We start from the raw sequence: 26268 nt of genomic DNA on the forward strand, positions 1-26268 counted from the left end.
GACATTTAGGGTGTAGCAGCCATACCATCTCCTGGTATGGGCTTCTGCACAGAAACAAGTGCAGTAATAATGGTCTATACCTGACTGAGTTCCCTGATGCCCTAGGGAACAGCCTCACACACACAGTTGGATCTGAGGTTCATTTTGGCAATGCAGAAACTTTCTGTGGAAGGCGATTGTCATGGACAGCAATGTTTAAGTCACCACTGCTCACCAGCTGCTAAGGAGTTACTCCAAGCAGTTCCACTACTGTTCCCCCTTGAGCAGAGGCTCCTGATAGTTCTCCCTGTGTGCTGAGCCCAGGCTTGCCTGTGGCAGCGGTCCTGGGAGCCCAGGCTCTGCCCTCATCACCAGCTTGAAAAACTTGGCACATGATGAGGGTAGAAGGGTTGGCTGCAGTTATACCCCAAAATATACCTTTAAAGAAAGTGAAGTGAGGAAAGTGTCTTAGAGCTGAATTTGACAGATTTGATCCCAAGTATTCATGGGTTCAGATAGCAAAGCTTCACTTTTCTGTCCAGGTTGGGGGTGAATCTTCTGGTAGATGGCTGTCCCAAGCAGAAATCACAGGTAAGCTAAGAATTGATCTCGGAAGTATGAGCAATTTACAGGTAAAACATTCAGCCTAAGGCCTCTACATAGTCAATGGTTGTCTTTAGCATCACTGGTCTTTGTTCCTTCTTGCAAACTTTCCTTTTTCCTCCACACCTATTAAAAGCAGTTTGATGCTAATTCCCAGCTGGTCTGGTTGATCCCTGGGATGCTGAGGTGTGGAGTAGGGTATCCCATAAAGCACCATTCCTGGACCCTGTTTTCTGGTGCCCGCAGATCAGGCTTCTGGCCTTGTATCTGAAGCACAGTCTTATTGCATTGATGTCTGCTGGGGGGTTGGGGAGGAAGGAGACAGCAAGCCAAGTGCCCTGAGGAGAGATTGTCCCAGCACCTCTGGTTGGATTCAGATGGGATAGAAGAGCCTGTTCCAAAGGATGTCATTGCTCACTTAACCATTACAAGTGGCCACTGAATGGCATTTGTTTTAGCACACTTCTATATCCCTGTAAGTCCCACTGGGGTGGAATCTCTCCCAGAGGCCACTGCCTGTGTGCAGAGGCAAGCACACAGGCAGCCCCTAAATATAAATATATGACCACTTGGTCCTGAGCCTGAGCAGGGTGTTGCTTTTTGAAGCACGGCTGCTCAGACCAGACCAGTGTTTTTGTTTTTTTGCAATTCAGAGTTGTCCTTTGGACCACTAAGAAACTAAAACACAGCACTCCCTCCTCCCTTCCCCCCATCTCTTCCAGCCCCTTTCCCTCCCTTACCCATTGCACTTTTCCCACTCTACTTGGGGGTGGCTGTATCACACCTCAGCAAAGGCCAAGCTGTACTGTTCTGGCTTCTTCCCACATCGCCGGGCAATGATGGCCAGGTACAGCATGAGGAGGGCTACCCAGTAGCAGCCATAGAGGATGGCCCCAGAGACAAGGAAGGCTAACTCTGTCTCACTGAACAGATCCTGGCAGTAAGCCGTGTAGGCCAGTCCCCCCAGAAGAACTGCCACCCAGATAGATACAGGAATCAGGCCAATGAAGTTAACCACAATGGTTTTTCGTCCAGAAGTTCCCCAGCCAGACTTGTTGATGGTAGCAATGGCAAAGATCTTTGCAGGCAGGAGGCTGGACATATAGAGAAGGGAGTAGAGAGACATGAAGATCATCTCTGCATTGCCCCGAAGAAAGCAGGCGTAGGTAGCCTTGATAATGCCCACCAGCTGCACAGTCAGCAGGAAGAGGAGAATGTTCCAAATACGACCACGGTAAAAGAGCTGTATGACTGTGGCAATGAGGAAGAAGGGGAAGAAGCCTGTGACCACTGATTCATAGGTCATCCAGAGGTGGTGCTTATGGAACCACAGGGAGTTGTAGAGCCACTCACGGAAGTAAGACTTGCTCCAGCGGGTCTGCTGGTTGAGCCACCGGAGGTATTTGGTGGGTGTCTCTGTGAGGCACTTGGAGCGGGCTGTGTACTTAGTTCGGTAACCAAGACTCAGGACTCGGTTGGTGAGGTGCCTATCATCCCCAAAGCTGCACTTGCTGCCTAGGAACTTCTGATGGTACCAGTCCTCCAAGAATTGCTGGAGGAGACTGTTGCGATACATCCCCAAGGGCCCGCTGATACACTGCACACAGCCAAAGTAGGACTGGCAGGCGCGTTCCACGTTGAAGGCCATCCAGTACCGCACACTGCTTAGGAATGAGATCCATGAATCGTATTTGTTGAGGATCTGCAAAGGAAAGGAGATGCTGGGCCTCCTCACAGCAAGCCCCAGAGGAGACAGGCCCCACAGAACATAAGGCCTCCCTGCCCAGGCCCTGTGGCCTGTTTTGGTAATGTACTTGGCCATTGTTTCTAACCCTGCTAGACATGGGAAACCTGAGTAGTGCAGCCAACTATACCCACTCACTGTCTGATATCTGGTCCATCCGCCTCTGTCAGCTGTATTCATTTTGCTAAGCTGCTGCAGTGGTTAAAACCCAGGTCCCATGCTGTGGTATGGGGGTACAGCCACCATCTGTGGCACTGGTTTCCCATGGGGATGCCAGTTCGAGTTCTGTTTTATCACTTTTGATCTAGCTCCCTTTTAATATACCTGGGAAAGTAGTGAAGGACAGCCCAAGTGTTTGGACCCTTGCACACTTGTGATAGTCCTGAAGAAGCTCTCAGCTTCAGAGCAGCCTAACTCTAGCTATTGTGGCCATATGAGGAGTGAGCCAAGACAGACGGGAAGGTATCTTTCTCTCCCTCTCAATTTTGCCTTAAATAAACTATATATATACACATATAATATACATAAATGTATAAATATCTGTGTGTTATCTATAAAAGCAAAACTTATCCTAGCCACCTGTCCTAACTTGTGTGGCTGGGAAGCTATCACAATATGCTGCCTACACTGTCCTCTGAGAGATGAGATTCTCCAGCGCTTTGCAGCTTAAGTGCCCTCGGAGCTAGGACTTCCCAAAGATCTACCTGTGGAGTGACTTACTACATCACCAACCAAAAAGGATATGTGGCCTCTGAACACAATGTTTCTCCCTAAAGTACTGACTCCTTGTAGCTGCCAAGACTCTCCCCTTGAGAAAGAGCAGTAAAGGAGCTGGGTAGCTAGTGAGGTGAGCCCTGTCAAAAGGGAACCATCTTGGACATCCTGCTGGGTTAGCAAACGACACGTGCACCCACCCAGGAATCGCTGATCAGTTCTTACTTGGACACGTATGCACCCACCCATCCAGGAATCGCTGGTCATTTCTTACTTGGACATCTCCCCCGACTCCCCCTACTTGGGGGTCTTCCTCCAGGACTCTCAGCATCTCAAAGGTACAGGCTGGGTCTAGCACAGTGTCAGAATCGCACACCTGCAAAGGGAACAAGCATATTGTCAGCCCACTTGAACCACAGGCCTACGTGCGTACCCACAGGGCCACTCTGCATCGGGACCAACTCCCTCTTCACATGACTGAACTCCAGTAAAGCAATCTGTGCCAAACTGAAGAGATGAAAGGAAAAAAAGGGAAGGGAAGTGAAGGCGAGTTCAGGAACCAGGCTGGATAGTCACAAGGCTGAGAAGGGCAGAGAACAGTTTTTATGTTCATCTCCAGGGTCCCTGGGCAGAACAGACCACAGATATCAGATGATGGGCACAATGGCTAGAACACAGCCAGTGTGCATTTTTCTGGAGCCCAAGGAATGGCTCCTACTGGGCTCCTGGCCTAAGACTATCCCGTAGAATTACTGAACACAGGGTCTCTATCTGTAACCTCAGTCTGATCCTAGATAAATGCTAGCAATCTCCTTTTCTTGGGAGGCGTGTTGTCTACTAGACGGGCACATTATTAGTTGAACCTGGGCTATGAAATGTATTTCCCCTAGAGGCTGTCACCTTGCATCTTCTAAAAAAGTACTGAAGTGGTACTAAGATACTAAGAGTTGAGATAACCAAAAACTGGTCTATACTCACCAGGTGAACCTCACTGTTACTGTTCTCACGACACAGGACAGCATCCAGATGAACCAAAAGCCTCCAGTCCTCTCACTAAATTTGCTAAGAGAGCCCATCGGTCCTCAGGAAGGAGGCCACCTCCAACATCCCAACCCCTCCCAGCTTTCTGCAAGCTGGAAGATGGGTCAGCCACAGACAAGCAGCAGGAGACTTGAGTGGGAATCAGTACAGCTTATTGGCACCAGGTTGGACTCAGAGCCTCTCCCACCTACAAGCCAGGCTTCCTAGTGCTGCTGGTCTCCTTTCCACTTCCTGCCCTGACCTTTTCCCAAGCTGCTCAGCTCTTTTCCCTTGGGTGGTGGGGGAATCTAGCTAAACAAGAGCCCTCCTGGTGGCTGGGCCAAGGTTGCCTCCCATGAGACCCCATTCACAGCCGTATTGGCAGGCAGTTGGAAGTCTTAGAGTCATACTCACCTGATGAAATCAACATGCAGTCAGAAGCACGGTTAGACAAAGGGCCACCTTGCTTCCAAGCATTTATCAAGAGATGGGCACGACCCCTAGCAGGGAGGATGCTAGATTCTGGACCAAAGCTCATGGGATCCTGGATTTCAGATTTCTGTGTAGTACTAAATATTGTGGTTAAGCTGCTGCTTGGGAAACTAGTGTCCTCTTCAGATTGCTGGTTCAAATCCATGTTTGGCTTCCAATCCAGCTTCCTGCTAATGCACTGAAGATAGCAGAGAAAGTTAGCCCATGTAATTGGGACCCTGCCCCCTAGGTGGGGCTCCAGCTGGAGTTCCTGGCTGCTAGTTCATTACGGCCCAGCCCTGTTGCAGCCATTTAGTAAGTGAGCCAGTGGATGGAATCTCATTCTGTTGCTTTCAAACATAAATTTCATGGGAAGTAACAAAGCAAACTCCCCAAGTGTCGACAGTGGCCCCCAAGTGGGACCTAATCCCAGAGCCAGAATCTCAGTCCCAAGTCTCTCACTTGGGCTGTCACTGCTGCCTCCCAACCTGCACGTTACGAGAGAGCTGGAGTTGGGAGTAGAACCAGGCATCAAATCCAGGCTCCGATAGACTGCACGACTAGGCAGGGAGATCTTGCATTTGCTGGATCACTCCCTAAGTGCCCACGATGGCCAGGGCAGAGCCAGAAACTCTGCACTAAAGTCTCTCACATAAGTGGTAGGTATTCAAGCACTTGCGCCACCATCTGTCCTGTTGTCACCCAGGGTATGCTCTAGCCAGAAGCTGGATCGAAAGTATATGCAGAACTCAAAGTAGGCACTCTGACAGTGGAAGTAGGTGTCCCCAGTGGTGTCTTACCCACTAGACCAGCTGCATGCCCTTGAAACTAATGAGCTTTCATCCCAGTTCACCCCCGGTTTTGTTTCATGAAAATGGAACATTGCAGAGCTAATCAAGTTTCCTGATGAAAGATCTGTGTCTCTACTTCTCAAAAAGTTATTACTCCATGACTATTTCTTAAGATTTACTTAGTTGGACCCAGCATGGTGGCCTAGCAGCTGAAGTCCTCTCCTTGAATGCACCGGGATCCCATATGGGAACCGGTTCTAATCCCAGCAGCCCCACTTCCCATCCAGCTCCTTGCTTGTGGCCTGGGAAGCAGTCTAGGATGGCCCAAAGCTTTGGGTCCCTGCACCCATGTGGGACACCTGGAGGAAGTTCCTGGCTCCTGGCTTTGGATCAGTGCTGCACCAGCCGTTGCAGCCACTTGGAGAGTGAATCATCAGATGGAAGATCTTCCTCTCTATATATCTGACTTTGTAATAAAAATAAATAAATCTTTAAAAACTATTTAGTCAAAGGTAGACAGATCATCTGCTGGCTCACTTCCTAGATAACCCCAACCACTGGACTTAGGCCAGGCCAAAGCCAGGAGCTCGATCCAGGCCCTTTGCTACCTTTCCAAGGATCTGCATCACAAGTAGAGCTGGCAGAGCATGAACCAGCACCCTGGTTTGGGATATGGCATTGTGAGCAGCAGCTTAACCTGATGCACTATAACAGTCCCCACACTCCCTCTTCTGGGGGTACTGAAGATTTCAATGACATTGAAGTGTCTACAACAGCACCTGGTTCCAGTTCTGATCCCAGCAGCTCCACTTCCCATCCAGCTCCCTGCTTGTGGCCTGGGAAAGCAGTTGAGGACGGCCCAAAGCTTTGGGACCCTGCACCCAGGTGGGATACCCAGAGGAAGTTCCAGGCTCCTGGCTTTGGATCGGCATAGTATCGGCCGTCGCGCTCACTTGGGGAGTGAATCATCGGATGGAAGATCTTCCTCTCTGTCTCTTCGCCTCTCTGTATATCTGCCTTTCCAATAAATAAATAAATGTTAAAACAAAACAAACAACGCCTGGTTATGCAGTGGCTGCCATGCACCATCTTCCTCATACACCTGGGACAAACCTGTCCGAATTGTGCTCTGTCACAACTCTCGGAACAATGGGACCACACTTCTACCAGGAATGCTGTTCAGAGCATTAGGCCTTTTAACCTTAGGGATAGAGTAGGGGGCTGCAACAAGCAGGGGATCCTGACTGGCCCCCAAATGCCTGAAGGACAACACTCCAGCTGACTGGAGACATCCCTGCTGACATATTCCTAGGGCGGTACCCTTACCTGGATGTAGTCCACCGAGTCGCCAAGGGCCTTGAAGGCTGTGTACATGACCTCACGCTTGCCTCCCCACTTCTGCATGATGCAGGAGAAGGTGCTCGTCCGCACTACAGCCCGCACTCGCTCTATGCCCTCCCGCAGGCTGTCTTCCGTCTCGCCCTCACCAGCCTCATGGAAGTTGCTGCGCCACACAAAAAAGCCAGCTTGCTCTGTGCCACCCAGCACCTCATGGAAAATGTCCAGCATGTAGGCATCCTCCTGGCGGTTGCCGTCCACCACCATGACCACCTTGAGGTCAGGGAAGGCAATGCGCTGGGCTGAGCGCAGGCACTTGCGCAAGTAGTCAGGATCCTCCTGGTAGGCGGCGATGCAGAGGGCCACGGTGCAACGCCGTGAGGACGGCAGCTTCAGTGGACGCCCAGTCCGCCGCATGCGCCGGTGCTCCAGGAAGGCAAACAGGCTCTGGATGAGCAGGTGCAGGCCCAGGATAGCACCGTACAAGCCGAAGGACAGGTAGTGCTTCTCTGTGTGGATGAACTGGTAGCCTGTCACGTAGGCTGCTAGGATGCCACCCAGCACTGCCAGAGCAAACAGGCTGGTGCCCACTACGCGCAGGGCTGTTGTCAGCTGCACTGGCATCTGGCAAAGGAAGGTAGAAGAGGTGGAGTCAGGCAGGTGGCAGTGTTTTCACTCATTTGGGATGTGAGCAGATCCTCCAAGCCCAACTGGCAGGAAAGCACCTGTTAGTAAGCCATTTCCACTTTCTGAACTTGGGCAAGTCTTTGTAGACCCAGAACAGACTATGGGGGGTCTAGGTTCTGGCTCTGCCACTCATTGTCTTACCCCTAAGTGACTTTATCTGTACAATATGCATTGCTAACTAACCTCACCGCCTGGTTGAGGGTTAAGTAGGTGATATAAGAAGAAGGCACTTAAGGTAGAGCATTAATGATTGCAAAACCAAAGGCCACAGTGAGGCAGCAACCCTGCCTTGAGATCACCCACTTACTCCGCCCAGTAGGGGACATACACCAGTATAGCACAGCCACCTGCAAGGCTCAAGAAGCAAATGGGGGAGGAAGAGAGAAACAAAGGGAGGCCTAAGAGGCGCCGGGGGACAAAAGCACCTGCTTTCCTTTCTCCTGGAAACATCAAGGAGAAACACTGCCTTCAATCTCTGCTTTCTCACCTTTTCCTCATTTATGTGAGAGGCAGGAAAGGGAAAGCCAGAGGGAAAAAGCAGAGCAGGCAGGGGAGGAAATGAGAACTAGTGGGAACCACAGCAGCCACTGCAGCAGCTTCCAAATACATCCGCCTGGTCCTAGTGCCTGGAGCACTCGCCAGCATTGACCCCTGCCAGGCTAGTCTGGGACGTGAAGCTACCATCTGCCCCGTTAGGAATAGCTGATGGAGTGAGAACAGCAGCTGCTTGAGAGGGGGCTCTGCAACCCTCTCCTCGACCTGGCCTCCCCACCACTAGCACAAGGTGTTTCCAGCTTGCAGGTCTTCCCTGAGTGATTTGTCAATGGAAACCAATCAGCTCCCCAGGGACTACCCAAGTGCTAAGTCTTATGGTTTCCTTGCAGAGCAGGGAGAGGTTTGCAGCACTGCTCCCTGCCCTCCATTCTCCCCCAGGCCGCCTCCGTTTCCACCCAGCTCTGAAGACAAAGCTGTCTCCCTTCCAGACCGACTATCCACCTCACGCACCTCTAGGTCACACACCAAGCGCAAACACATCTCCCCACACAGGATAGCTGAGCACGCAGTCACTGCTCAAGTTAGCCCTGGATGGGAACCATTAGCAGCCTGGTCCGGAAAAAGCTGTTGGCAGCTCTGGCGCTCCGGGAAGCTTGGCCTCCAGGTGCCCTGCCCCGCTGTCCCGGGGAGCCCGCGGCGCTTCCTCTGCAGGACACCCACACAAACAGTGCTTTGGAAAGAGGCTTGGGATGCCCAGGGCTGCCCAGCACCCTCCGGGGCGCTGGAGGCCCCGCCCCCAAAGCCAGGGCTGTGCCCAGCAGGTCGCGCGCGACAAGGGACTCGCCACGCTTACCCCAGCCCTGGCCCAGGGTTTTTTTGAGTCTTGCCTCCTGGCGAAGACTGCGCCGGCCACACCCACGTTCCAGTTCCCCACGCCCCAGCTGGTAAGGAAAGGAAAACCCACGGAGTCAGAGGCGGACCAGACCAGGCTTGGCTGGCCAGGGCTCCAGCTACCGTGGCAAAGTGTGCCTGCAGACAAAGGCGCTCCCCGTTGTCGTCTGCCCCCCCCCTTCCCCCGGCAAGAATTAAAGGCAGTTCCCCTCTTCACAGAGAAACCCAGAAGGTACCGCAGCCGAATATCCCACGTGCTATCAGGCGCTGGCACGCAGTCTGGTTTAGATGAAGGCAGGGAGCCCAAGCTTGCGGTGTCGGGCAGGTGCCTATTCAGTCGGAGCCATCTCCCACCACAAGCCCTGGTTCAGAAGGGATCCAGAGGGCCCGGCCTAGTGCACCCGCGACTTCAAGAACAAGAGGTTGGGGACGCTCCCCGACACCATGCTGCCAGACGATCCAAGGAGAAAACCTACAGCTAAGGTTACTCGTGCCTACCTCCCTATCCACTCCCAAAACTTTGAGGGGCTACCTGGTGTGCAACGCCTCTCCTACTGACAGGTGTGCCCTACCTCGGAGCCCACACGCTCCGGGATGGAAACTTGTGAGCCAGGTGGGGGCTTCTCCTCATGCGCCCCTCTGAGCCGGCAAGGAAAGAACAGTGCAGCCTCGCTGCCACGTGCTGCCATGGCTAGAATGACCCGCAGGAACCAGGGCGCCGGCTATCTGGATGCTGGGACAGGGGCGAACTCTTAGAGGGCAATGGGGTTTCTGGGGGAGGGGTATTTCAGGCAGCCTCCTGCTCCCACACATTCGTCTGCCTCCTAACTCATTCACAAAACGGGAGCCGCGAGGGAGGAAGGAGACGATGGAGGAAGAAAGAGCGGAGAGGGCTGCGGGGAAGGGGATGCAGGGACCGCCGCTGGGAAACGGCGGAGCTGCCACAGCACCCGGCTGGCTTCCTTCGAGAGGACGCGGCGCCCGCAATGCGGGTAGCCACTGGATGTCCGGGGGGGCCCCCCAAGAGGCACGCTTGGAGCCTGTGTGCCGGGCTCCTCGGCGCAACCCCGCGCGCCCGCCCCTCCGAGGGGGCTGGTGGGCCCGGCCCGCGCTCACCGTGCCGCCGGCTGCCCGCGCTCCGGTGCTCAGCAAACCCGCTGCGGCTCCATGCCTCTCCTCCGACCTCGCCGCCGCCGCGCTCCGACTGACGCGCACCGGCCCCGCGGAACCGCCTTTAAGTGCCGCGCGCGCCCCCGCTGGGAGAGGCGCACTCCTCCGGCCCCGGGGTCGGGAAAGTTGACAGGAGTAGGAGGGCCACGAGGGAGAGTCCCCTTGCCCGGCTCGGTCGGAGGCAGCTGCCCCGGCCGGGGACGCGGGGTCCCGCATGGACGCGGCTCCTTGGGCTCGCCAGGACCCTCAGTCTCTGCGCTCTCTCCGCGACCAGTTTCTCCCAGCTGCCCAAGGGAGGCGGTCATGGTGTGCAGCCGAGACCTGGAAGGGTCGTTAACTTCCTAGAGAACCTCCAGGCGCTGCCACAATGCGGGTCTCTGGTCCCCGCCCCGCTTTCTAGTCAGGACACCTACTTACCCTGCAGAACCGGCGAGCGAGAAGTCAGCCCGCCTCGTGCACACCCTGGGTCGGATGGCTGAACGCAGAGGGCTCCCTAAAACCGAGGCAGCTGCACCTTCCGGCCGGCAAGAACGAGGAGCCGAGGAGAGTAATTGTGAAATGGAGAAAGGCTGGTGGAAGGTGTTAACAATTGTGACAAGCTCAGCCTGGAATTCCGCAGAGGGGCGCTGATGACTTTGAGGTTGTTTGCAGAAGCTGCAAATGGTCTCTCGCGGAAACCTCTGGCGGTTCCGGTGTCTTTAAAGCCCAAGCCATCCCTCCTCCCTCTTTTCGCACCTCTACGTTGCGACCTCCGTGACCTTCCAAATTCCCGGCTGACCTTGTCCTCCGGGAGTTTCCAGGTCTCCAAGGGTTGTGCTAAGCGGGAGGGCGATGAAGTGTGGTGGCCCCAGGGAGAGGAGGTGGAATTCAGACCCAGCTGAAGCCACTGAGTTTTTACACCTTAGAAGGGGTGGGGGGAAAAGGAAGAAAGAAAAAAGGAATTCACGCATCCTCTAAACCACCTGAGCTATCTTCAACCCAAACGAGGAACTGAGTCACAACTAGGGCGCTGCTCCTCAGGGCGCTGTCAGAAATCAGGAACTCCGCATGCCCACCCTCCCTCACCCTAGACTCCTGTCTTGCATTACAAAATCAATTTCACTCTTTGACTGGAGGGGATCATCACTGAATAAGGTTCAGACCTGTGTAGCTGAAAATCCACGCAGGACTGGATGTTGACTTTCGGGACCATCCAGAGCGCTGGAGGAACCGCCACCATAGAGCGAGCCTGTGGAGTCAGCCGGCCAGTTCTGCCACTAGCTGTGTGGCCATCAGCCTCAGTGACTTCATCCCAGATATGGGGCTATGACAAAGTCTGAAGAGATCAGCTTAGAGTACCCAGGAAAATATTCTTGCTAGTCCCCTACACCTAGAGCATGCCATCATCTATCTGCCTGTGCCTGCCCATGAAACTCAGGGGTGAGCATTGGGTGGGATGGTGTTTCTCTCCTTAAGGTGTCATGCCATCCCAGTGTCCAGGGCCACCTGCTCCGCATGCAGAGCTCGAGGACCCATCTGATCTCACCTCCCACCGGGGTTTGCAACCCACAGCACCTGGGGGCTGGGTGTGGTAGAGACGGATGCCCCAGATCTGCTAGGGGAAAGAGGGTGGGAGTGTCCTGCCTGGCCAGGTGTTCCGTCCTCTGCAGAAGCCAGAAATCTAGACTGTCACATAAAGTCTCTGATTTTTTACAAGTTGGCAGCCAATCCAGCGGCTGGGAAAAACACTCTATAGGTCAGGCAAAAACAAAACAAAAACAAAAATCATGCCCACAGGTGGCACGCACAACCTACCTTCTCTCGGGTAGGTCCCTTTCCCTCAGCACTGGCTAGGGAGCCACACTGACATCAAAGGGTCACACTGTGTTGCACAGGCTGTCTGCTTGTCCCCCTCCAGGATGGGAACCATCTGGGCACAAACCTAATGGGCCACAAATTCCCCAGTGGCAGGTCTGGCTGCAGCACCCTGCCCATATCAGCTGGTGGGCACTGCCCCCTAACTTGCTTTCCCAGGGAGGCCAAACTCTTCATCTGCTCTCCAGGGCAGGGACCTGGGGACATCAGACAGATGAGTGGGTGTCCCCTGTGTGGCTGCTCTATGCCTGGGAGGAAGAGTTCACTTGTAATTGGTAGCCACTTGGAGATGTCCCATTACATTCTGAAGGAGGAGGGGAGTAGGGAGCAGTATTTTTTTTTCAAGAATTATTTAGGTATTTGAAAAGCAGAGTTAGAGAGGGGGAGAGAGATTGTGCATCCACTGGTGTACTCCCCAAAGGGTTACAATGGTTGGGCTGGGAGCTGGATTGAAAGTGGACCACAGCAGCCGGTTCTCAAATCCATGTGCAGATGGGGTGCCTGCGCTGCAAGTGACCACTTCACTTACTACACTACAATGTCAGTCCCAGGCGGGGAGTCTTTAAGGGGCTGATTTGATAAAGCTGGAGGCCTTCTCTGCTCACCACTGGGGATTTAGAAATACAATTAATTCCATACTCAGTTGCTTTAAAATGAGAATACCAAGGGGTTGGCATTGTGGCATAACAGGCAAAACAGATACTTGCAATGCCAGCATTCTATATGGGTACCAGTTAGAATCTTGGGTGCTCCACTTTCTTTTTTCTTTCTAGATTGTTGGCCCCCCGCCCCATTGGTGCACATGCTTGGCTGCTCCACTTTCAATCGTTTGCCTTAGCAAAGGTGAGGGCAGCCAAGGTTAAGCAACGGATGATGGCTCAAATGATCGAGCCCTTGCACCCTCATGGGAGATCTGCAATAGGCTCCTGGCTTTTGCTTGGCCCAGTCCCACCTGTTGCAGCCATCTGGGGGTGGCGAACCAGTGGATGGAACATCTTGGTCGGTCTTTTTTCTCTACCTTTCAACAAAAAAAAAAAAGACCCCATTTTCACAAAACCGAAAAAAACATGAATAGCAATATGGCTGAACTGGCCTCCATGTGGGTTCCAGGGACTAAGCCTCCCTCTGGCACAACAGTAGCAGAACTATGCCATTCTTCAACAGTCATTCAGCAAACACTGGAGACCCTGATTTGAGCAGAGAATAGGTGCTTGGGCACCCAGAGGTCTCAGGCTGGTCCCTGTCATTGTCACCCAGAAAACAGACTTGTAGAAAATGCAGGCAGCTGATAAGAAACTACTGGACAGCGCATCGACTGGAGGCTGTTAAGGGTTTCAGGAAAGAGCTCGCTGAGTTGGTGCCAGCTATGGAGGGTTCCGCGGGGAACTTGGGCTGCTGAATGGAAGGGAGATGGCACAGTGTGTGGCAGCAGTGTGAGGATAACACAGGCAGGGGTGAGGAGAGACCGCACAGAGAGACTGAATGAAAGAGGAAATGGACACCCAAGAACTCCCGCCTGAGCCTGCTGCTGCATGCCAAGTGCCCGGGCAAGTCCAGCTGCTCTGAGCAGGAGGAAGAGGAAACGGAATGGCGAGGGCCCCAGTGCTGAGGGGGTTGGATTGCCTTGGTGCAGTGCTGGGGCTGATACGGCAGCTGGGGTGTGGACCAGGATTGGGGGCTGTGAGGAGCAGGGACTGGACTGAGAAGGCGCCTTCAACAAAGGTGAGGGCAGGCAGTGGTAACGCCCATGGGCGATGCTGACCGGCAGCAGAGCAAGAACCACGTGGTGTGAGGCTGAAGGGGCCTCACGCTTGGCAGGGCTTGAGGGAATGCAGAGCCCACCTTTCAGCTGGTTCCCAGCCCCATGCTGAGATACCTAGGAGCAAGAAGAGCTTGCCCGCCAGTCTATGATCCCTGGTGCTGGAAGCTCGGTCACAGCCTGCCTGTCATCAGGTGGTCCTTCGGCCTGCTGTCCGGCTCCACTGGCTGCAGGGGAGGGAAGGAGAAGGCAGGATCCCAGCTCCACAGGCTTCCCCATCCTCTGGCCTCACACTCCGGTGCTCCTCCCTCGCACAGAGCCCACACTTCTAGCAAATCAAAACATAATCGGGGATGGCAGCCAGGCCCTGGAGGCCTCCTTCCATCTCTCTGTCCCTCTGAGCTTCAGCCCATTCGTTTTTCCTGGGCTGGCCACCATGAAAACTTCTTGAAGCTAATGAAGACAGACTTGAAATGGTTTCCGCATGGAGCAAGGTGTGTTCCCTCTGCTGATAAAGAGGGCTTTTTCCTCTAGGCCGAAGCCACAGTGCTAGTTAATGCATAATTCAAAGTGGAGAATGCATGCCCTGACCACTGCCCTGCCACCACTCTTGAACAAAGTCATGCTTTCATAAAAGCAGCCCCTGGCCCCGACACACGTGCCCGGGGAGCAGGGCCATTGCTGGGCGCTGTGTTTGAAGAAGCGAGCTAATGACTTTTCTGTGCGGTGGTTACAGGGGTTAGATTTTAACTCAAGTCTCTGGGTCCTTTGATGGAAAAATCAGTCTTGTTTCACATTAGGATGCCTCCTGCTCTGCTCTGCTGGGGTGGGCGGGAGGGGGGGGCGGCAGGTTCCTTCACGCTGGCGAGAAGGTCAGTGGTAGAAGGGCACACAGATCTGATCACCAGCCTGGCCTGGAGATGCTTATCTCAGAATCCTAGACAGACAAAGCTTCTCCCCACCATCTTTCCTTTCTCTCCAATCCCTAGGTGACTATGGAAGAAAAATCTAGAACGCAGCTTTCAGTCATAATCTATCTTACTGGCAGCACACTGCGCCACTTCTAAACTGTTGATAAAAGAGAATGTAGAAAAATGCAAACACAGGCAGTATTAACATTTAGGATATAAAATTGTATGAATAACTACATTCATGTTGTTTTCCTTTAAATCCTATGACACAAAGGCAGGGGAGAGAAGTTTGCCCAAATAGCGCAATCAGTTTTCAAATTAAGAGGATTAATGTGAAAGTTTGAGGCCAGATGGTAGAAAAAAAATTTTTTTTATCTTTACCTTTTTTTTTTTCAATTCCTCTGCAGTCTCTGAATTTTCTATTAAACATAATACTTTTGTAATCAAAAGGCATTTTAAAATGCTATTAATCCAGAGGCCACAGGTTTTCCTGCCCCGCTGGGTGGGGAGCAGCCTGCGTCACTGGCAGCCTCCGCCTGTACTGGCAGCGTCACTGGCAGCCTCCGCTGTACGACAGCCATCAGTACAGCAGGAAGGGCTGGGACACGGACCGCAGCTGGCCAGCACACCTGCGGCTTGCTCTCCTTTCCAGCTCTCTACTCCCACCCCACACACACTGTTCCTTGGAGAGAAGTGAGCAGGGACTCAGGTGTGTGTGTACACGTGGAGCTGTGCCAACTGTACCAGCACCTCAGAGTGCCTTTCCAAGAGGCCACAGCCCTGCTGGCAGAGCCCCGCCACCTACAGCTCTCACTGGGATCCTGTCCAAGGAAGGGGAGGGCACCTTCACCAGGGCTACAGAAATCCCCCTCGAAGGATGCTTTTCCACAATGATGATGTCAGCATGAACGTCCTCCTTCCCAGCAGTCCCAGGACCTCTCCCTTGGGTGTTGCCAACCTGTCCCCAGGCAAGGACCCATGTCCCTGTCCACACCTGCATGCTCCCCTAAGTGTGACACCACAGGGACTCACGCACACGCAGCTACATGAGTGCACACACTCCCCACACATGGTGGGACATGTCGCAGGGTGCAGACCAAGCAAACGCTCAGCAGGAGGGGCCCAAGCATTCCAGGGTAACCCTGCTGGCTCTGGTTATGCACACACCAAGTGGGCTTCCTAAATATGTGCTGTCACTTCCACTTTCCCTTTTCTCTTCATTAGTCACTGTCACAGAGGAGGGTCTGGAGCAGGACCCAATACAAAAGCAGCTGAGCCGAAGCTGAGCGCACAGGACCCCTCCCACAGCCTCAAGTGTGTTCTACCCATAGCAACAGCCACACACTTCCTGACGGTGAAGCTGGGGCAGCTGCACACAAGGCTTTGAAAATCTGGGGTGCACATCTGGAACCCACCCCAGATCAATTTCAACGGTGTGCCTGGGGGTGGGCTCCAGGCTGGAACAGCTTCAAATCCCAGTGGCTCAATTTTACAACCATCTCTTCCCAGCTGAGAAGGCAATCAGGAGCTCTGGGGAAGGGGGGATGTGAGATGGTGTTCGGCTCAGCCAGGACCTGCAGGTGCAATGTCAAGGTCAGCAGAGAGCTAGCCAGTGAGGTGTGGAGTCCCAGAGTGGGCAAGAGGACCACACTATCCGGCCTCCAGCCCCTAGCTGGACCTGGCAAGGGCACCTGTTTGAACTGACCCTAACAGCTTAGCAGGGAGTGACTGCGCTAACAAGCCAGCAAGAACAAAAGAGGAAGGGTGTGGATTAGAGCGGGACACCAGCGAGGTGAGCCAGGGAGCAACAGGCAGGACAGCAGCAGAGGGGTGAGCACAGGCCCCGGGTCTCCTTCACACTTGGCACTGGGTCCCACACCACCCTTTTGTTGGCGGGGGGCTGGGCTGCTTGCTTTTTTTCCACAAGGTCAGGGACAGACCAGGTGACCCCATGCTCCATTGAGGGAGGGCAGAACCTCCAAACTGACTGGGATCTGCTTTTGTTTACTGAAGGCTGAAACCCCTGCACCCTGGGGGCTGCAGAGACCACGCAGGTCGGGCTCTGGGCCCCCTTGTGTGCTCTGCATGGCCCTGGGTTCTGCCATGGCATCCCTGCTCTTTGTCAACTCCCAACAGCAGCCCTTTGGGGAAAGTGGGGAGACCCATGCTCCTCCCCCACTTGCTGAAAAGTCTGCCACCACCATTCTTCACCCTAATTTCAAGCTGGCCTTTCTCCAGAATGGATACCGAGTTCTGAGTGTGGTGTGTGGTCCAATGGAGACTCATGGAAGGTGGGGGGCGGGGGGAGGAGGAAAGACTTGTTCCAGAAACTCCGGAAACGTGCGGAGCAGGCAGCCGTGGCGGTGGCTTTGTTCTCCGGAGCCAGGTGGCTACCTGTGCGTGCTGACTGGGGCTGCCCACCCGGCACTGTTCCCAGCAGATGAGATCTGACATCATATAATAAGGCACTTAAAGGCCCAGCGTGCGCCCCCCCTCACTCCCCGCAGAGGCGCCCCAGAGGCTGGGGTGCCTGCTGGGGAGGGGCAGGAAGCGCTCAGGCTCTGTCCCTGCACTCAGCCTCCCCTCCCCTTGTCTGCTTTCTGTGTATGAGAATTTACCTCTCCAAAAACCCATCAAATGCTGCCTTTTCCCCGGTCTCAGGGAAGCCACCAAGGCGCCCAGGCCTTGAGCAAATGAGCCTAGGTGACTGTGCAGTACAATCTAAGAGCTGGGGCCCTGGGTGCAAGAGATGAGAGGGATAGGAAAGCCAGGCCAGATCAGCCGCCTTCCAGCAGGGCACCTGTGTGTGGTCCCAGGCAGAGTGGCTAGTTTTCTGGGCTCCACACTCCTGCCAAGGCCTTTAGGTTCCGCTTCCTCTCAAGGGAACTTGGGGGGCAAAGCCTGATCTGACATGGGTGGCTCACTTAAAGAAGCAGAGACCCACTTTAGTGTCAATCCTAAGCAGGGCTGTTTACATTGTGCAAACAGTCCCCTGTGGCAGCAGCTGAGCCTTTGGAGCCAGACTGCCTGGGTCCAAATACCGGTTTGGTTACTTCTTCCTACCCAGGTAAGCTGGGCCAAGGCCTTAGCTTCCCTTGACCCTCAGTTTTCCAGTCTGAGAAATAGGGACACTGACGACACCACCTGTCTCACAGGTCCTGTGTGGGCACTGAGTGGATCAACGGATGTCAGGTTCACAGGGGGCACCCCAACTCTCTGAGGGCACATGGCAATGGGGAGCACAGTGCCCGTTCGTCCTGGGCTTTACAGGATGACCCCACTGCCTACAGGGGCCTGCAGATCCCATGTCCCAAGTCTGATTTGGGAAGTACGGTCACAATCCTGAGGACATGGACCCCAGAAGAGGCATTCCCTCCACACTAAGGACAGAGGCGCAGAGCCAAGGTGGTGTGAGAGGGTGGCAGTGCTTTTAAGCAGAATTGCAGTGGGCAGGATGGGTGCTGCAGAGCAGCTCGCCACAGCAGCTGTAACAGGTACGTCCCTGTGGGTGGTACTGGTGCACAGAACATTCCAAGTCCTGAAGACGCCTAGTTCTGATATTTAAAATTATTTTCCTACTTATTTGATGCATCTGACAGGCAAAGTGAAGGAGAGAAGGCCTCCCATTTGTGGCTTCACTCCCCACATGCCTGCAATAATTGCAGTTGTACCAGGTCCAAGCCAGGAACCCAGACTCAACCCAGCTCTCCCACGTGGGCACCAGGGTCCCAAGCACTTGAGCCTACCCCTGCTGCTTCACAGTGAGCCTCAGCAGGGACCTGGGGTCTGCAGGCAGAACCAGCAGTGACAGTCAGATGGGCTAACAGGCAGCCAGGGTCACTGCTCTGCTGGAGGAAAGGGTGCGTCTCTGGGAGAGCATTCCAAATGCTTGCTTCTGCCCAGAGGTCCTTTGGGCAAGACCAAAGTGCCTTTCTGTCCTTCTGAGCTTTTAGCTGACCACGCGAATAGGACAAAGCTCTCACTGACACCCTTCAGGTGGCTTTGTGTTCTATCATGAGCAAGCCAGACAGGATCACAGTGCGGCCATCCCTCACTGAAGGACTGAGTTCGACTTCCGATCCTAGTTTCCTGCTGATGCAGACCTGGGGCGCAGGAGTGCTAGCTCAGCTCACTGGGTTCCTGGAACTGCATTTCCACCTCCCACCTGCTCTTCTCGCGCAGCACTGAGGGAATCTGGGGAGTGAACCATCAGAGGGGAACGCACACTCAGCCTTTCAAATACATGAAACACTTTTCCAAATCACTGGAGGAGAGAAAATGACTCAACTGCCATCAATGGACAAACACTTCACCATGTTGGGGTTTGGCAAAACCGGAGACCACAGTGACACTGCAAAGGAGGTGCCCATAACACCAACTGGCTGGTTGAGGCTCCAGGCTCCAAGCAGTAAGGGGCTGCAGGACCAGAGTCCGCGTGCCATGCTGAGCGTGTCGGTGCCAAGCTTGGGGTAGGAGTGGCAGCGAGGTTGTGGGATGTTTGCTGAACACCCACTTTGCTGTAGTTCACAGACCCTGCATCGCCCGAACACACATTCACACACATGTGCACGACACACACATGCCTGCATGTGTACCCACATTACATGCAGTCAGAGCACCAGTGTCAGGAGGCTGTGCCCAGCTCCTCAGGTGAGACAGAGGTGTGGGGCAGGGGCGCACTGGTCATCGTGACCTCCTCCTTGCTCCCTGGGGGTGGGCAATGGGCAGTGGAGTTTGGACCTCTAGCAACTCTCTCCTCTGCCCGTTTGGAGGGTGTGGGGGACAGGGTGAGAGGTACCACAGCACTCAACACAAGCTCAAACAATTCACGGAGGATCGCCCCATGTGGACGGCGGGACCCGCGCTGGGAGCTGTTTGTTCTCCAGTTGGCTGTGAGAACCAGCCAGTTGAGACAGGGAAGACAACTTGGGCAGATCTTGCTGCTGTGCTCCAAAAGGACCCCGCACAGGGTCACCAGCAGGAGGGGCACAAAACCTGGGACCCAGGCCACTGGGCAGCTGTGAACAAGGGGTCCTTCCCAGGGCAAAGCCCACCAGTAGTAGAAACTGCCAGAAACTAGACAGGATCCTGGCTCCAGCCACGCAGGCCTGTCCCCAGCACAGTGGCACTGCCAGTGGCTTGCCTAGGGGGCAGGATAGCAGCTGGGGGCCCAGAAAAGGCTATCCCTCCAGCCCACCCTGATCTCACACTGCCCCCTCAGAGACTCCAGCTGGGAACCCACACTTCTGCACGTAGCCTGCACGCAGAAGCCTCATCCGCCTCTGGTTTTGCACAGGTCATCTCCACCCATTCCCCTGTGATATGTTTTAGATGCTGCAGCCACATCCCCGCTGTAGCCACATCCCCACTGCAGCAGCCTGCCAGCAGGGTCAGAGCAGGTGGCAGGCTAAGCTTCACTCTGCTACCCTCTCAAAGGGACAGGGAGGCCACAGGCAGATCTGCACGCCTGAATTCCTTTCTTTAGAGGGAAGAGGCTCTGTGACTGCAGGAGCAATGGCAGCCACGTCGGGCTGGGCGGTGGGGGTGAGATGTACTCACTGCTGCCTTTCCATGGGACTAAGCATGCCCTGCCATGCTGCGAGCAGCTCCAGGTTCCCCGTGATCGCCCCACTCCTCTCCCTGCCTGCTCTAGCATGCTCTCACCTCTGGGCCTTTGCACATGCTGAGGTGGCTGAGCCACTCTTTCCAGAGTTAGCTCTGCAGTGCTCCTCCACCTGCTTCCCATCACTCACCTGTTGCCTGCCCAGTGAGGTTGTGTCTGCACCAGGAATCAAAATCCTTTCGCTCTTAGGGCGGTCTCTCTCTTGTCTCTGTCTCCCTTCAACATGTTTCAGGTTCCTTTGCAGAGTGGGGCTGGTGTTTGGAGCACCGCTGTGTGGCTGGTGCTAAATCAACCGATGTCACCTCCTGGGACTTGCTCCCCTGTCCTACTGTGCCTGGCACCTCTGCTCAGAGTTGAGAACAGGCGGGCAGAGCCGTGGGGACGGGAAGGGATGGAGCAGGGGAGCCCGGCGGGGACCAGGGCACGAGGGAAGCAGGGTGTGCGGAGAGGTGATAAGCAGAGATTCCTGATTACAGCCAGAGGGCTCGCAGAAGGCAGTCTATGCCAAGAAGGAAGGAAAACAAGGCAGCAGGGAGAGGCTTTCCAGAAGGTTCAGGAAGCCTAACTTGACCAAGCAACTCAAGCGGGGGTCAAGGGGGTGGGGGTACCCAGTTGCAGCCACTGCTCCGGGGCCTGCTTGTCTCTCATGCTTCCTGCCAAGGACCAAGAGGGCTGTGGGCAGCAGGCCCGAGGAGGGAAGCAGAGGAGGGGGACAAGGCAGAGTGAGGGTCACAGGGGAATCATGCCCGCGTGATAAGGGAGGAGGGCCAAGGTAAGGGCCGGAAGGACCTCCATGGGAGAGCTGGAGCCAGGGGACCTGGAGGGGTGGGGGGAAGGTGGACACGGCTCTGGGGTGCCACTGTGCATGGAGGTTACTCCCCTTTCTGCCACCTGCCTGTGCCACCTGACATTCAAGTTTAGTGGTTTTTAAAAATTATTATTATTATTGTTTATATTTCAAAGGCAGAGTTACAGAAAGGGGAGAGAGAAAATCTTCTATCAGTTTGTTTACTCCCCAGATGGCTGCAACAGCCAGAGCTGAGCTGATCCAAAGCCAGAAGCTTCTTCTGGGTCTCCTACACAGGTACAGGGTCCCAAGGACTTGAGCCATCCTCCACTGCTTTGACAGGCACATTAACAGGGAGCTGGATTGAAGGCAGAACAGTCAGGACATGATTCAGTATCCATATGGAATGCCGGCACCACAGCGGGGACTTAACCTACTACCCTACAACGCCAACCCCACACGTAGTGCTTTTCTCATCATAAAGTTTCCAAGCTCCTTCCCAAGGACTCCACTTATATACAAACACAAAAACACATACACAAACATATAAATACGTACATGTACATACATAATTTGAAAGCATTATTTAATAATTTTAAGACTCTATTACCTGGGATTGATGTTATTGTATATCAGGATTAATCTGTTGCCTACAGCATGGCATCCTGTATGGGCTGCTCCACTTCTGGCCCAGCTCCCTGCTAACGCACCTGGGAAGACAGCAGAGGACGGCCCAGTGTTCAGGCCCCTGCACCTGCATGGGAGACCAAGATGAAGTTCATGGCTCGCAACTTTGGCTTGGTCGAGCCCTGACTGCTGCAACCATTCAGGGAGTAAGATGACGGATGAAAAGTCTATCTGTCTCCTTTTGTCTGTATCTGATATTCTGCCTTGCAAATAAAAATCTATCAATCTATTTAAATTTTTAAAAAATTTTTAAAAACATTTACTTATTTTTATTGAAAAGTCAAACATACAAAGAGGAGGAGATACAGAGAGGTAGCTCTTCCGTCCAATGATTCACTCCCCAAGTGAGCACAACAGTCAGAGCTGTGCCAATCTGAAGCCAGGAGCCCAGTGCCTCTTCCAGGTCTCCTATGCAGCTGCAGGGTCCCAAGGCTTTGGGCCGTCCTCAGCTGCTTTCCCAGGCCATAAGCAGGGAGCTGGATGGGAAGTGAGGCTGCGAGGATTAGAACCAGTGCCCATAAGGGATCCTGGTGTGTGCAAGCCAAGGACTTAGCCAATAGGGCACTGTGCTGGGCCCACATCAATCTATTTTAAACCCCTGCACAAGGTAACCGAGTCAGGAAGACAAAGTTATTCTGAAACCGAATTAATCAAAATCTGTAAAGAACAGATGATTTTAGCCACTTGTCAAAGTTCTGATTAAGAGGGGACCTTCAGGGGCGGGCACGTGAGATAAGGGATTCCAACCTACCCCGGTTGCTGGCACCCCATATCACACAGATATGTTTCCCATCAAGCTCCCTGCCATGTGCACACTGGGAGCAGCTGCCCAGGTGGGAGACACAGACCGAGCTCCTGGCTTGTTTAAGATTTTATTTATTGGAAAGTTGGATATACAGAGAGGAGGAGAGAGAGAGAGGAAGATCTTCCATCTGATAATTCACTCCCCAAGCAGCCACAATGGCTGGAGCTGAGCCAATCTGAAGCCAGGAGCCAGGAGCTTCTTCCAGGTCTCCCATGTAGGTGCAGGGTCCCAAGGCTTTGGGTCGTCCTCTACTGCTTTCCCAGGCCACAAGCAGGGAGCTGGACAGGAAGCCGGGCTCCCAGGATTAGAACTGATGCCCAATGGGATCCTGGCATGTTCAAGGCGAGGACTTTAGCCACTACTCTATCGCGTCGGGCCCAGTTCCTGTCTCTTGACACAGCCTGGCACAGTGCTAGCTGATGTTGGCATCTGAGGAATGAGCCAAGCACATGGACTTGCTTGGACTTTCAAAGTAAATTTACAAATTAAAAATAAGAGAAGCATACTGAGCCCTCTGACTCCCTTGGTTGCAGTCTTGTGCTCACTTGTGCTAACTGGTCTGGAAGCATGCAGGAGCGGCCTCCTTCCTGGGATTGCCCACTGCAAGTGAGGACGGTGTCTGCCAGCGGGCCACATGGAAACATTCCACTGTTAACTGGCAAGTACGCATGTGTGCAGAGATCCTTGTGTTCCTGAGTTCTCATCTACTGTGGATTAGCACCTGGGGGGCGGGACACCCTGGTGAGCAGGGTTGAAGCCCGGAACCCAAGTCTGCACAGTGGAACACCGGCCAGGAGGCCCGCGTCAGCCTGGTCAGGTGTGGGTAGGACCAGCACGGCTTATCTCAAGCAGCCAGCCGGTTTCTCGTTTCTGTCATTCATTTCAGCTGCAATCAAAACGCAGGGGCCAAGAGTGCTAAATCAGTACAGCATTGAACACAGGGCCACATCAGAAACTGCTTCTGGGAACCTGGCATCTGGCCACTGGCCATGCCAACCCCTTGGCAACCAGCAGCCAGTGCCGATCCACGGTCGGGGCATCCACCTTGGCTGGAAAGCAGAGAACCAAACCTAGGAACCTGCTCGGAGACTCCTCGGCTCTCTTCTCAGATATTGCACATGGTGGGGGAGCAAAAACCACCGCAGCCCAGGAGGATAGGCACAGGGCTCACCCTTCTTGTGAACATCTGCCCAGCTGGACCTCCTCTGGTGCCAGGTCTCTGGACCCCAGCAGCAATCCGTCTCAATCCCAGAAGCACAGATTCAGCCATGACTTTATTCCATTTTGCACGTTCTGGGGTCCACTCCCTTCTCCCCACATCCACCTGCACCCCCTAGTCTGTGACACCCCTGCCCATTCTCACCGGCATGGGAAGGGAAACCTCGGGGTGGCACAGCAGAGTGTGGGGACAACAGAGGCCAGGCTGGGTGCTAACTGGTGCTCCTCCAGGGGCTGGGGAGCAGTCTGCTGACCAAATCCCCCCAGTCAGGGTGGACCCCACAGCCAGAGATCCCATCAGCATCCCTGGTTCTCTGAATGCTACAGGACAGGGATGAAAGTGCAGGTGAAAGAGCTGTCATCTTTTTTTCCTTCTTTTAGCTGCACATGTTCCAGGCTGGAAGCAGGATGGTGACACAGATGCACTCTGAGTGTCAGCCTGAAGATCCCCGTGACCAACACCCTAAAGCCACTTCTGGCAGCAGCCACGCGAGGCAAGACCTGAGCACCCCGTGCCCCGTCCCCCCGTGCCTCCTCCATGTCCCCTGAGCCACACCTAAGGCAGGACCATGATCTTTTTCTCCAGCTTCTGCGGGGGGAACAGGAAGTTCCTCATGATCTCGTCCAGCTCCTCCAAGGCCAGCTGGGCGTGGAGCTTGGCCACGTCATCGGGCTCCATGCGTACCACGTGCTTCAGCAGGTGGTAGAGGTCCTTGAGGACGTCCTTCAGCACCTGCACGAGAGAGACAGGGTCATGGCCATCTGGCTGTGGTGCCACTGACACCCCCTCCCAACACACAGGGGGTTCAGGGAGGAGGTCACCCCCTGAGGTTGGAGAGGGGGCAAGCAGGCAGCTGGAGTGCTTGCATTGAGGGAGGGCCCCTCAGTGTCCCTCACTTGCTGCCCACCCTTTGGTGTTACGGTTGTGCTTGACCCGTAGGCCAAGTTCAGATCCCAGAACCTCACCTCCAGTCCCAAAGCATGGCAGAGACCTCAGGCTCACAGGCAGGCAAACCTGCCCTGACACGGCCATTCCCAAAGCAGCTGCCAGTCAGCAGCTTCCTCTCAGGAGCCCCAGGAACCCCTGCACACCCACACCACAGGCTTGTCTTGTGTGAGAGACAGGCTCACTCTTCTTGCCCCAAGAAAAACACTTTCCCACCTCAGCTCCATTTCGTGCACTAGCCCTGGTCGCAATGCCACAGGGGCGAAAAAGGGAGGGTTCGCTCTGATCTTCCCACCTGACATGGGGCAGGGGAGGTGCCCTGTTCCTTAAAAGTTCTTACTTCCCTGTAAAATCCACCCACCCCACCCTGGCTCCCTCCAGCTCGGGAGCTAGACTGCTGGCAAGAAACAGGTTTTCCATCTGCAGTGGCTTGTTCACTTCCGCACTTCTCACAATTGCAAAGATTTGTAACCAACTGGGTGTCTGTGGTGGCTGAAGAAAATGTGTCACACATACTTCATGGGATACTATGCAGCCCCCAGGGGACGAGCTCCTGTCACTTAGAGCAATGCAGAGGGAGCTAAGGGTGCCGTGTTAGGTAGAATCCACCAGGCACAGAAAGACAAACTCTAGGGTCAGTGCTGTGCTGCAGCAAGCTCAGCTGTCCCCTGCGATGCCATCCTCCCATATCAGAGCACTTGTTCAAGTCCTGTCTGCTCTGTCTCTGCTTTAGCTCCTTGCTAATATACCTGGGAGGCAGATTTATTTATCTGTATTTCAAAGGAAAATTTACAGAGAGAAGATGAGCCAGAGAGGGAAAGATCTTCCATGTTCAAGTTCCAAATGCAAATGGTACAACAGCTAGAGCTGAGCTATTATCTGAAGCTGGGAGCCTTTTCCAGGTCTCCCACACGGGTGCAGGTCCGGGTGTCCTTGACTGCCTTCCCAGGCCACAAGCAGGAGCTGGCACTTGAAGGTCCAGGATTAACCTATCGAGCCATAGCACTGGCCCCTTCCACATGGATTTTATTTATTTATTTGTTTTTGTAATAAGGTAAAAATAAATTTACATTTTAATTCTATTCATAAAACTTTGTAAAGTGTTCTCACAGGTGGAAGCTAAAAGGTTGATCTTATGGAAGAAGCAAACAGAACAGGGGACAACTAAGCCTGTGAAGTACAGGAGAGCAGGAATGGTGAGGGTGGCCAAGGCCCTCGGAGCACTGAGAGAGGAGGAGCAACCTCCTTCCACAGCCTGGCGGAGACCTGTGGGTGACAGCAGGTGCTACTGCTAAACAGCTTGTACAGAAAACCTGTAATGTCCCCAACCTGAAGAAATACTGTCTAAAATGACAGCTGTGCTAATTACCCTGTTCTGGTAGTTAGAGATGACATGATGTAGTCCGATGCCACACTATGCCCCAGAAGAGTGCAAAATTAGCATGTACCACTTAAGAAGCCACCACTACAGGGCAGGCACTGGGGCGCATCTCTGTCATGGTGCTGGTTTGAGCCCCAGCAACTCTGCTTCTGATCCAGCTTCCTACTAACGCATCTTGTACAGTAGCACATGACAGCTCAAGTGCGGCCCACAGGGGAGATCCACTTGGAGTTTGGAGTTTTCTCTCTTCAAGTAAGCCTCTCTTCGACGCCAGACCCAGTTTCTCAGGGAACAAGATTCTTTCTTTTTAATTATTATTTTTAAGGAAAGGCTTCCTAAGAAAAGAATTTCCATCTGCTGGTTCACCCCTCAAATGTTTGCTATACACAGGGCC

The 26268-nt window shown here is 54.0% G+C and overlaps 2 protein-coding genes across 6 annotated transcripts in view; both read right to left on the reverse strand.

The window, feature by feature from the left end:
* Positions 1–954: 954 nt before the first annotated feature.
* HAS3 (hyaluronan synthase 3) lies at positions 955–24174 on the reverse strand. 3 transcript variants are annotated; one of them, XM_040982475.1, is made up of 4 exons: positions 24104–24174; positions 6649–7284; positions 3315–3416; positions 955–2284 (listed from the first exon to the last, which is right to left on the reverse strand). In XM_040982475.1, the coding sequence occupies exons 2-4, from the start codon at positions 7282–7284 to the stop codon at positions 1361–1363; spliced, it is 1662 nt and encodes a 553-aa protein (XP_040838409.1). In that variant the 5' UTR covers positions 24104–24174; the 3' UTR covers positions 955–1360. The 3 variants fall into 3 exon arrangements, with proteins under 3 accessions (XP_040838409.1, XP_040838408.1, XP_040838407.1); XM_040982474.1 differs by lacking the exon at positions 24104–24174 and adding an exon at positions 10321–10390; XM_040982473.1 differs by lacking the exon at positions 24104–24174 and adding an exon at positions 9850–10313.
* The window catches only part of TANGO6 (transport and golgi organization 6 homolog), a 171609-nt gene continuing 156061 nt past the window's right edge, over positions 10721–26268 (reverse strand). The window contains exons 18-19 of one of the 3 annotated variants that reach the window (XM_040982471.1): positions 24104–24280; positions 10721–10803 (exon numbers count right to left, since the gene is read on the reverse strand). In XM_040982471.1, the coding sequence (XP_040838405.1) occupies positions 24104–24280 (177 nt within the window). In that variant the 3' untranslated portion in view covers positions 10721–10803. Of the gene's footprint in view, positions 10804–21556; positions 21592–23575; positions 24281–26268 lie in introns of those variants that run through there. The other 2 variants (XM_040982472.1, XM_040982470.1) reach the window with 2 other exon arrangements.

The sequence above is a fragment of the Ochotona curzoniae genome, unplaced genomic scaffold (genome assembly GCF_017591425.1).
Source record: "Ochotona curzoniae isolate NIBS_2020 unplaced genomic scaffold, NIBS_Ocur_1.0 contig_3622, whole genome shotgun sequence".
NCBI lineage: Eukaryota > Metazoa > Chordata > Mammalia > Lagomorpha > Ochotonidae > Ochotona > Ochotona curzoniae.